The 17,731-nt window shown below is 40.3% G+C and overlaps 1 protein-coding gene across 2 annotated transcripts in view; it reads left to right on the top strand.

Annotated features, from left to right (window-relative positions):
- Positions 1-256: 256 nt before the first annotated feature.
- NKD1 (NKD inhibitor of WNT signaling pathway 1) overlaps positions 257-17,731 on the top strand; it is a 109,835-nt gene continuing 92,360 nt past the window's right edge. For both annotated transcript variants that reach the window (XM_035543204.2, XM_035543203.2), the window contains exons 1-3: positions 257-516; positions 659-691; positions 892-1,052. In XM_035543204.2, coding sequence (XP_035399097.1) covers positions 492-516; positions 659-691; positions 892-1,052 — 219 coding nt within the window. In that variant the 5' untranslated portion in view covers positions 257-491. The remainder of the gene's footprint in view (positions 517-658; positions 692-891; positions 1,053-17,731) is intronic.

Here is a 17,731-nt window from a genome sequence, read left to right as displayed (position 1 = left end):
GGGAGCGGAGCGCCCCGTGCCTGGCTGCAAGTGAAACGCGCCCCGGCTGCTGCTGCTCCTTTTTTTTTTTCCTTTCTTTATTTCCTTTCCTTTTTTTTTTTTTTTTTTTTTTTTTTTGGAGCCTCCAAAAGGCTCTCTCTCCCCTTTCATGTGCCGCCGCGGCCCAATGGGAAGGCGGAGGCTGCCTGCAAGTGGTCTAATCTCAATGAGGTGTCAATCATGTTCCCCGGTGGGTGAAGTAAGGTCTTTTGTAACCGCCTCTGTCTTTGGGAAAGAGAGGAGAGAGGAGGAAGAGCGGAGCGGAGAGGGGACGCCGGACCGGGCTGCAGGAGGGGAGCTGAAATTCGCTCTTGCTTTAGCAGGGAGAAGTGGAGCGCATGGATTTTTAAGCACGCTGGGATTTTATACATCTACAAAAATAACAACAACAACAGAACCTGACCCTACTGAAAGCAGTCAAATGAATCGTAATTGCAGATCAATGCAGAGAAATGGGGAAACTTCACTCGAAACATGGTTAGTTCCTTTCACTTGCTACTTCCTCAGCCCTTTCCCCTTATTCGGATTTTACTTGTGTGTCGTTGCTGTGATTTTATACTGGTATCTAACGATCTTCCTTTATTATTTTCCCCACACACTTTCCTCTGGATCTGCCTAGCTGCCGTTTGTAAACCCAGAGAAAGTCCGGAAGGTAGGGATGGCTCCTTCCAGCCTGTAACTTTGAACGCCTTTGAATCCCCCGGGTCGAGCGGCTGCCCCCGGCCCCCTGCCCTCGCCCCTCAACTTTTCCCCGCTCCGGTCCCGCTCCGGTCCCCGCTGGCCGCGGGGCTGGCCGGGGGCCGGGCGGGCTGTGCGGGCGGCTCAGCGGCGGCATTGTCTCCTCTTTTCTAGGTGATAGTTTTGCGGTGAACGCCTCTCTGGCTCGCAAAGGGCTGGAGGACTGGATGGTGAAGCAGAAATACTCCGGGGGCAGCGGCAGCAGCAGCGGAGGCAGCAGCTCGGGACTCCAAGGCTGCCAGCACCGGACTGTTTGCAGGCTCTCCAGCGGCAGGGTATGTCAGCTCCCTAGCTGCGCCCCCTCCTTTCTTCTTTCTGAAACAGGGGAAACCAAAAGCTCTTTCTCCATCCCTCTCTCCCTCCCTCCCCAGGGCCGGTTGTGCAAAGGAAGGGTTTTCTTTGCCCTAATGCTGCTCCAAGGGGCTGCCCGTGGGTGGTATCCATCTGTCCTTTCGTGAAGTTGGGAGCTGCAGAGCAAACTTGATGCTGGTACAAAAGCCGGCGGAGTAAAGGAGGACCTGTCCTCTAGTGTCTGAGCAGCACGATTAGAACAAAACCTTTCGCAAACAGGAACGAACGAAGAACTGCTGGAAAGAGCCCAGCACCCTGTCAGTGTGCGCAGGCTTGTGAACCCTGATTGGTGCACAAGTTTGGCTCTGGCATTTTGGCAGAGGAATTCAGGAAAAGAGAAGTCCCCGAAGAGCATGTTGTTATTTATTTGCTCTTTGCTGTTAATGTGGGGCTGACTTTCTCCATAAGAGTTACCGCACATGTCACTTGTTCTGGCTGTTACCACACACTGATCATTTTCCACCCTTTCTCTTTCCTCCACTTCTCCCATGTAAAGCTGGGCTGGAAGAAATGTTTAAGCTGAGCTATTGTTGTTTTTCTTTTAAAAGTTGTGTGTTTCAGCAAAATGGCATGGTGAGAGATAAACAAAGGCGGTTGTTCTCAGATATGTTTATCAAAGCGTTTTAGGGTATGATCCAGAGCTTATTGATGTTTACTGAAAGACTCCCCTTTACTTTCATGAGCTTTCATCATCAAGCACTGAAAGCTGCATCAGTGGAAAAGTAACCTGAGAGATGGGGAGATTGGAATCTGTGCTTCTCATCAAGGAACGTGTCTATGAGAGCACAAGCAGAGCAGGTGCATGAAACCTCCACCAGGTTCTTCGCTTTGTTAGCCACCAGCTTTATTGTCAGAAGCCTGGATTCCTTGCCTCTCAGGAAAAAGGAAAAATTAACTTGCAAGGTGGAGAAGAGATGAGACATACTTCATTTTAGGTGGGGTCTTGAATTGCATGGAAGATGTGTAGAATGGAAAAAGCTGATGGCGACTCTTTAGGTTCCATGAGTACTCTATGTAGAGGAGGTTAAATTATTTGTGAGTAACTGAAAATAAGGTGAAGGGGCTAGGATATTGACATAAGTGTTGGTAAATGATGAGCATAATCACTTCGCTACATGTTTACTGTACACGTATCTTTGGTTTTAGTGATATTATTGTATTTTACTTGGAGACAATGTGTCAAAGGACAGATGTTCACATTAATAATGGTATCTGTATGTGTATGGTACAGATGCAAAGAGTAAAAATGTGCTTTTAATTAGCTTTCATTATATCCATTTTTGTAAGTTAAGCTTTTCAGATGCATGTTCTACTGTTTGTGCATATATTTTCTAGGAAAGAAAGTTCAACTCACCAAATTAAATGTAGGTTTAAAATACAAGAATTAAAGGTCAAAATCACTGACTTCAGCTTTATGAGATTTACAAAACAAACAGAACTGTTATCAAGAATACTTTGCTATTCACAAAACTTCAGTTCCACGAGGTCTGCTCAGCTGGAACGTAGAAAAGAGTATTTCTCACCTTAATCAAGGTGTGCTCATGATAGGTCAGCAATTAGCAAGCCACTAACTAAAAATTAACTGATGCTTTTTACTACATTTTAAACATACTTGAACCTATTTACAGTTTTATAAGTTCTGTTCCCATAAGGATTTTTACTGTCATCCTGATAGAGCTGTTTCACAAGGTTTGAAAATATGGGCAATTTATTTCTTAATATATTTGGTTGCATCTGCACACATACATGGCCTGCTAATTGATTTAGTTGAATTGTCATCCTATCACAGGCACGCTATGACAGCTACATTAAAGTTCCTTTAAAATAAGAACTTTTGGTAATATGGAAGGATGCATTTCTAATCCTACATTGGAAACAGATGTGCCATATGTACAGTTTTTGACAAGGATTATGGAGTCACAACTATTGACTCCATAAATGAGACTACACAACTGTTTCTCTTCTAAGATCTCTTTGATCTCTTATATAATTATACCAAGGTTCAAAGTGGATTGTATCCTAACCTCTTGGTTCTTCATTCACCTCAAGATGTAGAAAGGCTAGTCTCTTCTCTTAATGGTCAATGACGTGGGATTGTGTGGGACAGTTGTGTGTTCCCCCAGTAACCAACCAATGGCTCTTCTTACTGCTTCAAAACTCTTCTTAAAATGTTCAGTTATCTTACAGGGCATTGTGAAATGGTACAGTTCTATTGTCACAATTGGAAAACTTGGGTTCTCATAATTTTTTTTCCGAAATAGGTCTTAATTGTTCCTTTTGTGATTCACAGCAGAAAGAATTAAATCAGACATTGATGAAAATATTTGCATCCAGAGAAACATCAAGTTTAAACAAACAAACAAAAAACTAGAAATATTTTTCCTCTTAATTCTTAACCAGACTTCTGTTGATGGTGCTTTCACCAGTATGTTTCACTTATTTGGTGAAATTCGGTGTGATGTCAAAGTACTTTTGATGGGAGAAGAAAACAGTTGCTTTAGTTGTCTGAAACTTAGAGGATTTTGATCGTTTGGATTGGAAGTTGAATGTGATAGTGAAATTTGACATATGTTGCTCTGAATAAGCTAAAAATTCTGCGTAGGTTGGAGTTGAAAGGCTGTTTCTCTCAAGAAGAGAGACACTGAATTGTTTTGCTTAAATTAGTTATCCAGGGGAGATGACACTGGAGTACGGGACATTAATGTAGCCTTTTACAAGAGGATTAAAGATAAACGTAGGAAAGCAGTAAAATTTAATTTGTGTTCCTTTCTAGACTGACTAAATTTACATAGATGACTCCCATTAACAGCTGTGGAGGGCAAGTCTCTCTTGTCAGGTCAGTCAAGGAGCGTGTGACACTAGCAGGGTTCCATCATACAGCACCCATATTATCTTCTTGAACTGAAGTGTTGAGATTTTTTGGTTGAAGCAAACTTTTCTCAGCTAATGCATTTTCCCCCATCCCAATTAACTGAGAGAAAACAGATTAGTATCTAGCTATTGCTAAATGCATCAGTCATCTGAGGAGGATCTTGTGGTAGTAAATCATTGGGTGAAGGCATCAAGCAAGGGAAGGGGAGTGTTTTTGAAATACGTACTTCTGGTGTGTAAACAGCTTTCTGTTCTGGGCTCAGAGCTCGTGATCTCATTAAACCATTGCCACCCGCCCAGCAGGGGCAGCTCTGCTCTAAATGTTTTAATTACTGAGGAGGCTGAGGGCTGGGCCGCACCCTTCCCCTTCTCCATCATGTAGAATTAAAGAAAAAAGGAATTCTGTTGCATCTATGAAAAGTATGAGGTCCAGAGTCATATTCTATTTTCAAAGCGAATTGAAACCACTGGGGTTGTAAATCTGTTAGAGCAAGTGAATACACTTCTTTTGCTGCTTATAAATGAGTTAACTTGTACCCTGAGAATAGGAGAGGTTTCCTGACACTGTGGATTATTCTGTATAGTTCTGAAGCTGAAATTTATTCAGCATGTTTACTTTTGGAAACCGTTTCTAGAGATCAACATTGTTTGCAAATATACATGTATTTATTTATTTAACTGAGAAGTAGTTCTGTGCTAAAGGGGGAATATTAAATATGACATCGCTTAGTTCAATTTACTCTTATCTTCAAAAACATAAGAAATTTTGCTAGTTTCTTGGTTGTGCGTCTCATTGAGATCAGTGTTTGGGACTGGAAAAAATCTAATTTTTAATTAAATTTCAAACCAGCTGATATTGAGCCAAGCTGGAAGTAATCATTTAGGGTAAGATAGGAAAGCCTTTAGTTTACAGCTTCAACTGGAAGGGCTAGTGCTAGTGATCCTCATGTTCTAACCTAATTGATATTAGAGTTGAGTATCTGGTCTGGGATTAATACAGTAGGATATGCTGAGGCACATTGCTGCTTCTGACGTGGGGTTTGTTCTCCATTTGTTCTGCGCCTGTAACTGCCAGTGACATTAATGGGCATTCCTTGCATGGTTGAGAGGGGACTACACCAGTGTCAACTTCACCGCTCCTCCTGCATGGTCTTTCATGAATTAAAAAAAAAAAAAAAAAAAGCCCTTCCCAATTCCCCACTGCTAAATAGCATGTGTCTGTGTATGTAAAAATACATAGCCTTATGAGAGACACAGCTGGATAGGGTATTCATCCAAAGTGAAAATAATAAAGAGACTTCTTTAGTGGCCTGTGTATGTGATGCCTTAAAGGCTATTGAAGTGGAAGATTTAATTGTAGCACTACTTCGGGGTCATTTCATGGGTAGAATGACATTTGAAGGACTCTCTTCTTGCTGACAGAGTAACAAGATCAATTAAAAATTTTCTTGGGTGCTATCTTGTGTGACGGCTTGAAGTAGTCTTTTAAACTGAATTGCTTTAAAGTACATTAATGTTAGTATTATAGGGATAACTATTTGTGTTGACTTGGAGGACTGAAAGAAACAAAAGACTCGGCAGTGTTGTGTATTCATGTGACTGAAAAAATATTTTGATATATAAAATATTATGTGTATGGTGTTTAAAATAAAATTGCCAAACTTGATGTTGGAAGAGAGAAAGGAAAAATCTTATTTTGTGTTGAAATTTGGTGCCAACAAAACCAGATAATTTAAGTAGTAGTGCACATAGTCTATCTTGACAGCTTTGGTTTGGGAAAATTATAATATGAATATTAACAATCAAAGAGTCTCTGAACGTATTAGTGCCATGGTGATGAGATGAGTGAATTGGCCAATACTGTAGCAGAAAGCTGGATTCCAAGGGAATTATCCTTGAATGATACCAGTTGGTGCAATTAAAAGCCACAATTCAGTTGCCATATGGAAAGTGTTAGACATCCTTACATGGTTTCAAAGCTATGTGCCAGAGGTTAAATTGACATATGAAGAAAAGCATAAATTAAATATTTTGTGTTATGAAATTAAAAGTTGACTTTGCTTGAGCCATATGGAGGAGGTGGATGGAAGGCAGTCTGTATTTCATCAGGGCTTGCTTTATAGGTATTTCACATTTAACGTGGCACACTTTTAATTTAGGATGTTGATTGGAAAGCTGAATGGCCCATGAAGTTTCTGCAAATAGTCTCATTAAAACAACTTTTTTGATCTCTAACAACTCTTTCTCTCACCCTCTCTAAAATGGTGTTACGTAGATTGGTGCTTGCAAGAAGGAAGCTTATTCTGCCTAATAGCTGGGTGAAGTCCTCATTTAAGTGATAAGAGAAAGCTATGTCTCTTGGGCTACTGAAAGTCCCTCCTGGCTTAGCAAAACCTTAAATCTTTTGGATGAGAAGGCCTTGGTTACGGAGTACGTTTTCTTCTGTAAATTAGGATGAAAAGAAAAATATAACATACCGTTGTTAAAATGACTTAAATGTAAGTAATTTAGTCCAGACTTTACACTAAAACTTTGCTTATAACAAGAATGGGAAATTTGTAGCACGATTGTTGACACATGGGAATGTTCTTTATAGCAGCATTCATTAACAGAAGGTTTTTCTGTCGGTTTTGTGAGATCTGTAATAAGACCCAGGAGGAGCTCAGTAAGTGGATATTTGTAGGCACCCTTCAGAAGGAGATCTTAGTTGACTTTTATGGTTTCTTTTGAATTTGGTTAGGAACAGAGGAAAGAGATGTCTCTTGAGTGTTGAAACTTTGTGAGAGTTAGTTTTTTTTTCTGAAGTTGGGGATATAATTGTTTGGTGGTGATATTTAAATCAAAATGGAATATTGCTTCCCCTGATGCAGATGCTGGCCTTTATAGAAATCCTTGTGGACGGATTTTGCCTGATGAATGTCAGCATCAAAACAAGGTTCAAGAGTAAATGGTAGATGTCGACATGTACAAAATACTTGGAGTATTTCTTGGTAACTGAACCCCTCTTCTAGTTTGTTAAAAATACTAGTTACTTCGAGTAGTCAGACAGGAGTTTTCAGACTGTGATATCTATAAATATCTCTTATGGAAAATGAGGTATAGTTTTAGTTCAAAAAAATTAATGTGAAGAAATGGTCAAATAGACTTTCCCTGTGAATTTATTCAGTCATATCTGCCAACGTTGGCAGCAAAACTAAGCTTGTATTTACTCCTGCAGAGTAAGTACAGCTATGGGAGATTGAGTTGGACTGTATTCCATTCAAGAATTATTAACTAAGTTCCAAATGCAAAATCTTCATTGTGTCTGATTTCTGAGCCAGGAAAGCATGTTTGTATTGGAATATCTCATGACATTTGTCTTGCAGTGGTGGAATGCCAGTGGTGTTAACTGTGGTGAAAGGGCTGTGCTGGCATGGACACTTCTACTACTGCGCAACTTAAGAGAGAGGGGAAATGACTTGTGTAGATTCAACTCTAGCTGTCTTGGTCTCTCTGCAAGGCATATGGCCATACGATGTGTTTGCTGTTTGTAAACTTCTTGTTTTATTTTTATCACAGCTATATGGCATATACTTTGTCCCATAATTCGCAGAATAGAAATTATATTTCTGAATGTGTGAGATCCTTTTTCACGTTCCTTCCTGTGTGATCCTTCACGCAGTCCTGTATAGTTAGCATCTTGCAAGTAGACCGTCATGTAACCACAAGTCCACTGATTAATAAGGACAGGCCCATTGGCTTTTAATAGTATTTCACATTCAGATAGGCCTATATCTGCAGCTAAGTGTCTAGCCCTGATACCCACATGTGTGCTTCTTACGTGACCTGATGTGTCTGTCATATGTGAGAAATAACTGTTTTAGTCATATAGAATCTAATTGTTTGGGGAAGGGAATGATGCAGTGTCGTCTTGGGAGGTCCTGTGACAGCTGTGAAGTTGAGTACCACTGATCTTGTTCATGTGGTGTGGCCTATTGTGTATCATAGGGCAATAAATGATTCTATTGTTTTAGGCTATTAAATCCTTTCGCTCCTCTGAAGACCATACTGTGGCTAGGGGAGACCGAAATGCTATCTGTGCCCAAGAGCTCCCCAGTGCTCAGGAAGAGGCTAGTAGAAATGCACCTAAAAGATCCTACCAGACCAGCCACTGGGCAGGGATAAGGGAACACCTCCTCTTCCCTGATTCAGACGAAGGTCCCTTCCAAATGAACATGTAAAAAGAGTTGCTTCTTAGATTAATCTGAAGCTCCTGATTAATAAAACATCTTAATTAAGACTTATCAGGCAAGTAGCTTTTCCGCTTTTTCTCAGAGCTCTGATAGTTTGATATTCATTGACATCTCCTCTCAGTCTGAAAATTCAGTGGAACTCTGAAACTCATCTATTTGATAGCGAAAGGATGTCCTGCTAATTCCTTCAAAAGTGCCATCTACCAGTCTCATTTTTGTTTGTAATGGAATTTGGATTTAATGTAGGCTCAGTGTCACTGGTCCTTTATCATTTCCAGTGAGAATCCCCTGAGAATGTGAGAACCTCCCTTAAAATGTGGGAGGAGTTCAGTTATGTTTAAAGAAAAATTTGTAGTAGGAAGATCTAAATGTGCACAGATTTTTTTTCAGCCGTGTATCCATGGGCCTCAGACTAACAAAATCCAGTGATGTATGTAACTTCAGCTCAGAGCTGGATTGGCATGTGGTCAGAACAGTCTGTGCACTGTCCATCCAAAGAAATACTTTGTGTTTTGTGATTAGGGTGGAATTTAATGCATTTGGGGGCATTACTGTGGTAGCTTTAAAGGGATTAAGCATATTGAGGTTCCTATTAAAGTATAACATTGTGATTCAAGATCTGTGAAAGAAAATCATGCATGGGTGTTTGATCTTGGGGTGCAGCCACACATGCTGTGAGGCATAAAATAAGGGGATAGACTCAGTAGGGAAGTGACAGAACAAAGTACTGTCTTGCAGGAGAAATGGGATTTGGGAGCAGCCTCGAATCTTTTGATCCATACTCTGTTGCAAATGATGAGTGGTACAGAGGTGATAGATTTGTCTTGGGGGAGGAAGGAGAATGGTGGGTAGTGTGTCACATTGCCCTCGGAGACAGTTTTCTGTCTGATTCCCCAAAGATCTTATAGCGATAGGACAACAGGAAGCAGCTTAGCCCTTATCTTAAAAATCTTTTATAATTCCAGAAAGGTTAGTTTCAAGAGAGGTTAAAGAAAAAAAAAAAAGGGTAGTAGCTGTAAAGCTAAGTCATATGTATTAAGTGGATATACAGAACAAATGCCTGTTTCGGGGAGCAGGAATTTTCTCTGAGCATAGAGTGCCCCAGCCTTGAGCTTGCAGAATAACAAGCAGTCTCTGTATTGCATAAGATGCTGTGGTTAAGCCTGTATCAGTGTTTCAGTAATAAACCACTCTCTTTTTGAAACAATAAATAATAATTTTGCTTGTGAACTTTCCAAGTCTGTCTCTGTTCACATAGCGTACGTGTGTATAAACTACAGACACTCATTCCCCTATAAAGAGAGAACATCATAGTCTAGCAAACAGAATATCTGTCATTCCAGCTGAGCAAGGTCTAAGGCAATAACCCAAAATATCCTGGAAGAAATTCTAAAAAGCATTGAAGAAATCAATCGTCTGATCCTAGAGGAAGGTCTTTGATGTAATCCTGGTAAGTTTATACTGGGAGCCTGCCTATTTCTTTATGGTCAGCCCTAGACTTTCTATATGAAAAGTGGATCAAATAATTTTATATGCTTCTGCTTTAAAGAAAGATGGTTGATAGTTTTCTAAAGCATACACACTGTTTAAATGTAGATAGTGGCTTTTAGCCGAAGCCCAGGTGGGGAGGAAAGGCTTTTCAAAACGAGTACTTACAGAAAAAATAAATAATACTTCGATATTTTCCCATGGAAAAACTGTGCCTCATTTATCCATCCTGAATATTTAATTTTATTTTGAGGATAAACTTCACAGGTTATCTCAGTTAAAGCAATTTTTATTTAGGCAAAGCTTATGTGCGAGGTCTTGTTCCTGATGTGGATACATATGTAAAAGGAGTTTTTCAGAATACCATAAATAAATTACTTTTAAAGGTATATTTTTAACTAACTCATTGCAGTTGGGTAACCCTGTTTAGATCATCTTGAAAACTTCTGCAATATTTCTTTCGGCACTTACAGCAGGGCCTTCATATCAAAATGTAATAGAGAGGAAATTTCTTATTGCTTTCAGTGGTTTTATATTGTGTTCTTTGCCAAATCAATGGAAGAGCAGGGAAGGTTCAAGTGGTGCGACTGATAATGTCTTTCAGTAGAAGCTACGTTGCTAGTGGAATGGCAGTGTGTTTTCCCCTGCAGATGCAATTTAGCCGGTCATTTTATGATAGGTTCGCAAGTGGTTTTCACAATTGTATTGCTACTTAAATTCTTATTTGTAATTAGCAATGTAATTTTGCAGATAAGTTTAGAAAGCATGTTATGAGAAAAGCAGTGCTGTGCAAATAGCCTAATACCCATTAAAATAGTACATTTTTATTGTATGAAGGCATTCTTTATCTAATTAGGTTGGCTTGTTACAGTATTGCACCACAGTTTCATTCTTTCTTTTTTTTTTAAATCGGAGGCTGTTTTTAACAATTTGTGACTGGTAGGAAGCACATTAATTCAGGACTAATGTATAGCAATGAGAGCTATCATACAGGGCTTTTCTTTGAAAGACAGTTGTTCTTGGATTAAAGCATGGTGACATGTAACAAGAGGGGAAGTGTGCAAAAAAACCCCACTACGGTATTTGGGAAGGAAATACTGTACTCATTTATACTACATAGATTTCAGCTTGGTAATTGGTCTTAATGTGGCACTCTTTTCCAGATGTGCTGCTTTAACTGGTTGTTGTTGGTTGGGTGGTTGTTGTTTTTTTGATGTAATTAGAAGAAAAAAAAAAAGCAATGAAATTGATGTTTTTTGAGAACTGCGTGAGGAAAGTCAAAAGTAAGGCAAGCTGAAGTTGTTCTGTGTCCTTGAACGTCTGCAGGAGGGGAGGACTAGAGGGACTAATCCAGGAGAGACTGGACAGTGCTGTTTAAAGGCAAAACATACCTCTGCTAAAACAACTTCTCCTTAATCTGTGGCCACCTCTGATTTTTCTCGTTCTGGAAAAACTGGAATTGAAGGCCTTCAGTGAGAAGCCCCATAGATTTGCCAATAAATCGATAACAGACAACAGGTAATGTCTTGTGGAAGTAACAAAAAGACTGAGGTATTAGCCCTGCTGAGTAATCTGCCTGTCCTCATGTGTGTTTCAGATGGCAATGCCAACCATCCTGGTCAGCAAGAAAAGAAATAAAATAAACACACAAAAGAGGAGAATTGTAGCACCACTGGGGAAAAACAGGACAGCTCATCGTTAGACAAGAAAAATGCGAGTGTTGTGCATCTAGAGGTATGTTTCAAGTTAGGAAAAGTCCTGCCCTGCTGTATGGTCAGAGCCTCTCCTAATACCAGCAGGAGCCATATCCAAAGACAGGGTGAGGTTTCCTCCTTCCATGCTCCAAACAGACATGTGATTTGGTCCTTTTGGTCCTTCAAAATGTGCAGTTATCGTGTACCGGCTTCAATATCAAGTGGTGTCAGGAATGGTACAGAAGCCCTTTTGTGAGAGGCCGGCTGGTCTGAGAGACGGGCTGGGCCTAGGATGCGGCCTTATGGTGCTTTGGCACCACTTGCTGAGGCCAGTGGGCTGACAGCACTGGGTGGAGGGAAGTGACTCCACTGAAAAAGCTGTCTGCCGATGTTTAGTCCCATCCCCCTGTAAATGAGGGGGAAATAAAGTGTGTGTTACCAGGATTATCCACCAGCAGCCAAGAACCTTTCTTCTCACAACAACTGTGGTGTGTTCTGTGCCATACCCCAGTGTGCGCTGAGCTGTCATGTAGGTTTGCACGGCATGGGTTTAGAGCGTCCTTTCTTGTGGGGTGATGCCTTCTTTCTCTACTAGTGCCTCTTTATCCACATAAAGTACTGTTTCTTTCTCCCATTGACCAGGTTCTGTTTACAGAGGGGTCACACAAAATTCACATGTCTTTAGGAACCACCTGGCAGCGAGTCTGACAGCGGGTGAAATGGTACAGGTTTCGCCACGCAGCCATTTGGCTGTGTGCAATTGACAGGACTGATTTTTGGAGCAAGTGATCTTTGTGGAATATAAAGGGTTACGTTGTTGAAGTTACACAGGCGCCAATCCACTGGCACACCACAGGTGATCTCAGAGCGAATGTTGTTTAAAGCGCCTGTCCCACGGTTTCACAAACGTGCTCTGACCAGAGGATGTTTTTCTAACTTCAAAGGGCTTCTCAGGCTGGCTCAGTGCCTCACAGGCTGAGTCCACAATTCCTCTCTGCTCGTGATGTGTTCTAACCATGTGTGATTTTTTTGGTATGTGATGTTTTCTTAAAGCGGCATTGACCTGTGTTCAAATGAAACTTGCTCTTAAGTTTGTAAACACAAACTTGTTGTGGGCAATTTTCATCTTAACCTTTTTTTTTTTGTGTTTTTTAAAGAACAAGAATAGACATCAAAAGGGGAGTAATTTATAGGAAAAGAAAAAGCAAGAAATAAACTTGCAGCAGTCTTTTGAGTTGCACCATCCAGAGGCTTTTCTCTGAAGATCATGTTGTGGGCCATTTGCTGGCTGTAAGGAGAAGTGCTTGTTTCCACCTTGGCAGCATCAGTGCTGGAGTAGGGTACGTGCTCTGAAATGTGCCTCTGAAGAAGGGGCATGCAAATGGGGGGAAAGCAAGGCATAATGGAGTAAAAGGTGGAAAGTACCAGCGACCTCTTACATGTGTGTTTTTTTTAGCAATGTTATATTAAAATAAATGTTTAGGAATGTGTCTATGCTTCTAAATATTAAAGGTTTCTTTTTCTTCTATGGTACTTTGTAGATGGTTTACAAGGGGATTATTTTCAGATTGATGTAAAAATATGCTTTTTTAATGTTGAGAAGTAGAAGTGACTGAGTTTTTACTGGCCAAATTATTTTACTATTGAAGTCCATTAACCCTGAGAGCAGGATTAGGCTCCAAAATATTTCCTGAGGTGCATTGTGTTGTGTTAGTTATGGCTGTGAAGTTCTCATGTTCCACTAAGATCCATTGATGGACATCTTTTTTTCAACGTTTTTGCATTCATTAAGGCAAGAAAAGTGGGGTAGTTGGAGGTTTTGAAGTCACCAATTTTTAGTTTACTACTATTACCACTGTGAATGTCTGTGAGTTTAAAAAACAAGCAAAAAAAATTAAAATACCTTACAGGTAAGACCATGACAATTCCTGCATGCTGAGTGATAGAAAAGGATCATCTGCCATGGGAATAAAACCTCATACTGTGAGTGGCATTCTGTGAGCAATATATCTCAGCTGTGCAATGAAGTTTCCTCCTGAGTAATGGTACCACAACCTAGCACTTAATAATTAATCCAGACTTCAGATGCAGCTTGATCCCAAAGTTGTCATCTAGACAAGGTTCTGGAGAAGTCAGTGATCTCTAGGACCTAAAACTACAACCTGTGCTGCCCTACCAATCCATGGCTATCAACAGGAACCATCCCACCACATTTATTTTGGCTAGTTTTAAAGCAGGTGGCCAAGATGAATTCCTAGTTTCAGAGTCACAGCTGCTGCTTTGAAATTGTGTAAGAAGGGCTTTGGTTTCTTAACACAAAATAACTGAGCTGCTGTTTGGTATTAGAGCATCATTATTCTGGGAAATGCACTCTTCATTTTAAAAATATCTTCTGCATGGAAGTTGAAGGTTTATACCTCATGATTGTAAGTGTGAAGAGCTGAAAAGGTTCCTTGTTTGACTGATGATTGTAAATATTTAATAGTTTCTCAGTGATTTGAGTCAATGGAATCTGATGGTAGTATTAAAAATTAATAGCAATATTAGAAACAGAGTTAATACAAGAATGTCTTGTTGGTATTAAATCATTTCTGGGGGGATTTTTTGGGGTAACTGACTTCAGATTTTTTCCCTTTTAAGTGGTTTTCTTTGTGGCAGTCAGCCTAAAAATATTGTCTTTATCATTAAATCAATTAAAATGACCAAATGGACTTTATGCAATCGCGCTAATAATACTGCGATTAACTAGAAGGAAATGTTCCATTACAAATCCCTATTTCCTGTCCTTATAAAATTTCATTTTAAAGTGAGCTTTCTTGGGTGACTTTTTCAGTAGCATCAGCAACATTGTCAGCAGAATAGTGAATTCTTGTTGCTGGAAGTATAAAGAGAATTCATGAAGGAGTTTGTGTTAAGCATAGTTTTCTTTTCTTTTTTTTTCCCCTTCTTTTAAAAAAAGGATTTTAATCACTGGGTTTTTTCTTCTTTTGTATTCCCTGCCACCTTATGATATTATAATGTTTTTATCTACTTTCAAAATTCCACAGATATATATTTATAAAAACTATATGTCATGTAAGCCTTTTTCTAGTGTAAGAGAAAATACATTTTATGCAAGGCACACAGCATGGGGTTTTCTGGGCCTTCAATCTCACATGATCCTGTGTCACAATAAATATAACAAACAGGAATGAGCAAAGAGCAATCCTCTTGGGCTAGGTGAAAATATGCTCTTAAAAAAGACAAGGGAGGGTTGGGTAGAGGAGATGTAAGACCTGTGTACCTGAACAAAGCAAGCAGGCAGAGAATGGAACATTTCTTCAGCTTTTGTATGCAGGCTTGTTAAAGGACACAAAGGGGAAAATTAGGGTTCATTTGGTAACGGGATGTGGTCAAACAAATGAATCTAGAATTCATGTGCAGAAGATGTAACAGAATCTTTGACCTACTTAAGGGGAAGGGGTGAGAATGGGTATAGAGGGGTATCTGGGAATTTCTAACTGAAAAGGCCCTTAATCCTTTTTGCTTCCATCATAAACTATTAAAATACTATTTGTTTGTATTTTTCTCTTGTGATAATAATTACTAGCAGGTCCCTTGTCCATTAGAGGCTACATGTTCTACTACAGCATTTCTTAGATTTATCCATTAACAAGTGGTGTTGGCCCATATTGTGTATATATAAGTACATATGGCAGAAATATCCCTACCAAGTTGAAGTTTTCAGCAGTCCAGACACAAGCTTACCATGCAGTCCTTGTTTCTCTGATAACAGGGTGTGCTTTTGTTAACTGGGCTGATGAGTGTAGCCACTTGGGTCTCTTACTTGGTGGTTGGGATTTTAATGGATAGAATGTTGGTCCTGTTGTGTTTAAAGAGATAGGATAACAGGGTAAGTACAGCTTTCTTAAGCACTCTGAATCACAAAGTAGGTAGGCTTTGAAGTCATCTGAGATTAGAAGACTGGTCTGTGGGCCTGGATGTGAAGCTGGGAGGTGTTTGTGATGTGGGTGGTCAGAGATGGATAACCATTGCTGTGGTGCTACCTGGTGTCTCAAGTTCTGAATTATGGCTTTAGAAGGGGATACAGGAGCTGTGTATTTCCGTCTAGACCCTAACATTAGCTGTATATCCTTTCCCAAATCACTCAGATGTAAATCTTCTCAGAGATACAAGATAGTTAAGCACGTACTACTCATTTAGTCATTTGTCGTCTTTGAAACTACCTGTTCTAGCCCCTTTCTCCCACCTCCCCACCAGGGCATTTGGGGTAGGTTTTATCCTTTTACCTAACTAGTTTGTTGAGATAGACAAAAAACCATTTCAAGCTCATGAAGAGCTTCAATGCCAACTGTAATTGATCTTTTATGCTGTTCATTGCTATGCTGTTGTGAATAAGCCAGGTATTTGCTGCATACTCTCCTGAGCAAAGTGCTCTTTGTATTTAAAAAAAAAAATATATATTAAATTTTCCTTTGGAGTCTATACAATTCCTCATTGTTGGGGGGGCACGCAATTTTTCTTTTGTTCTACGGTAATTTCCCTGACCTTATTTTGGCAAGTGGCCTTTCTGAATTGTCCAACTCTCAACAGAACCCAGTGGCCCAAGATATCTAATTTTAAAAAGGCTGAATTAACCAAAGCAGTTTTAAAATATGGAGGAAAAAGATGGCTGTCTTCTCACTCATGTGAGTGAGGGTTTGGATAGTGTTAGAAGGTGGCGGAAGGGATGTGCCTTTAATGTATGAGCTGAATCTCCACTGCTTGTGGAGGCCCCCTGTCCAAGGACATGTGCATTCAAGAGGTGATGGCTGTAGACTATCTGCTTATTGCTGCACCCCACTTTTAGTAACGCATATAGATTCTGTGCAAGATCAGTTGGAATGTAGGGATAGAGCATATGGCTAGCATGTGTATAAACTGTAACAGGTAAATAATATAGAAAGCAATACTTTTACTAATGTTACTAGATGAAACGGACTACATAGACATAACTGAAGGGAGAAGGAAAACGCACGTTAAAGATTTGACTGAAGGTCAGCTCAGATTGATCTTCAGTCCAGCTAGACTTGAGGCTTTGCAGGGAGATGAGTTTTTCTTCTCTTGGTGTTCACTTGAATAATGAAATTACCCTCTCTTGAAAATTATTCTTCGGAACAGCAGAGTTTGTACATGAGTGAAATGCATGTCAAAATGTTTACAATGAACTGAAGTGGAGTGGTGAGTCAAAGCAGTAGCCTTTTGTTTGCACTGGCTTTGTAATGGAGAGCCTTATAATGAGGGTGAGCTATGCCTCCGATTCTGCTGGGCCTTTGTACTGTTTGGAGCGCAAAGTGGAGCAGGTTTACAGGTTAATTAACACCTCTTCCCTCCTCCTTGTGGTGCTGGCAGTGATGTATCACCCACCGTTATGTTTGGAAACAGTGGCCGGTGGCTTGTGCTGAATACTGCCAAGCCTTTTAGTTGCTGCCACTGAAGTATCTGCTGAGAATGCCATTTGCTCTCGTAGACAACGGAGCACACGAGATGTAGGGTGTTGGTGTCCCGTTGGCAGTGAGCACACCCCGCAGCCAGCTGTTGGCAACCAGGCACATCCATGCCAGCAGCTCCCCCTCCTTATCAACATGAAGAAAATCCAGATGAATTCTGCCCATCTAAAGGGGACTTAATGGCATCTTAGAACCCATTATTTTCTATCTAATGATGACTTTTCTGAACACTGAATTGTAAGATTTTTCTTAATCTAGTGGTTCTGTGGTTTGGAGAGTTTGGCCAATCTGGCTGGAGTCATTGTATGTTAGTTTGTGTATTAGATTTGAGCATTTGCTTTTTTCCCCATCCCTCTGAAATCTTAGAGTTCTTTGCCACCTATTGCTGACAGATCACACTATCACAGCAGTTGCCCTGTGTCTCTCTTTCCCTCCCAGTTCCTCAGGTCTCAACGCTGTATGTGTTAGAGACCTCTTCTAAGTTATTGCCATTGCCTTAGCTTGATTTAAATACTATGTTGTTCAGAAACTAAACCCTTAGAGGAGAAACAAAGCCACATGCTGGTCTGACTAGCAGGGTGCACATTTGGGACGTTGCTGGGACATCAGTAATCCTTTTGCCATCTTGCACTGGCTAGTACACCACACCACAGCATTGGAGGCAAGTGTGCAGCATGCATACTGCCCAAACGTGCCATACCTGTTGTATGCCTTGATAACAAAAAATTTGCATAGCATTTTTTTTTGGGGGGTGGGGGGGGCTTAGGAAATTTCTCCTCAGATCTCCTACTTCCTTACTTGCCTATTTGTGATTAGAGATCCAGTGGAG

This window comes from Cygnus atratus, chromosome 12 (genome assembly GCF_013377495.2).
Source record: "Cygnus atratus isolate AKBS03 ecotype Queensland, Australia chromosome 12, CAtr_DNAZoo_HiC_assembly, whole genome shotgun sequence".
NCBI classification, from domain to species: domain Eukaryota; kingdom Metazoa; phylum Chordata; class Aves; order Anseriformes; family Anatidae; genus Cygnus; species Cygnus atratus.
This window is presented reverse-complemented; position numbering and strand designations above follow the sequence as displayed.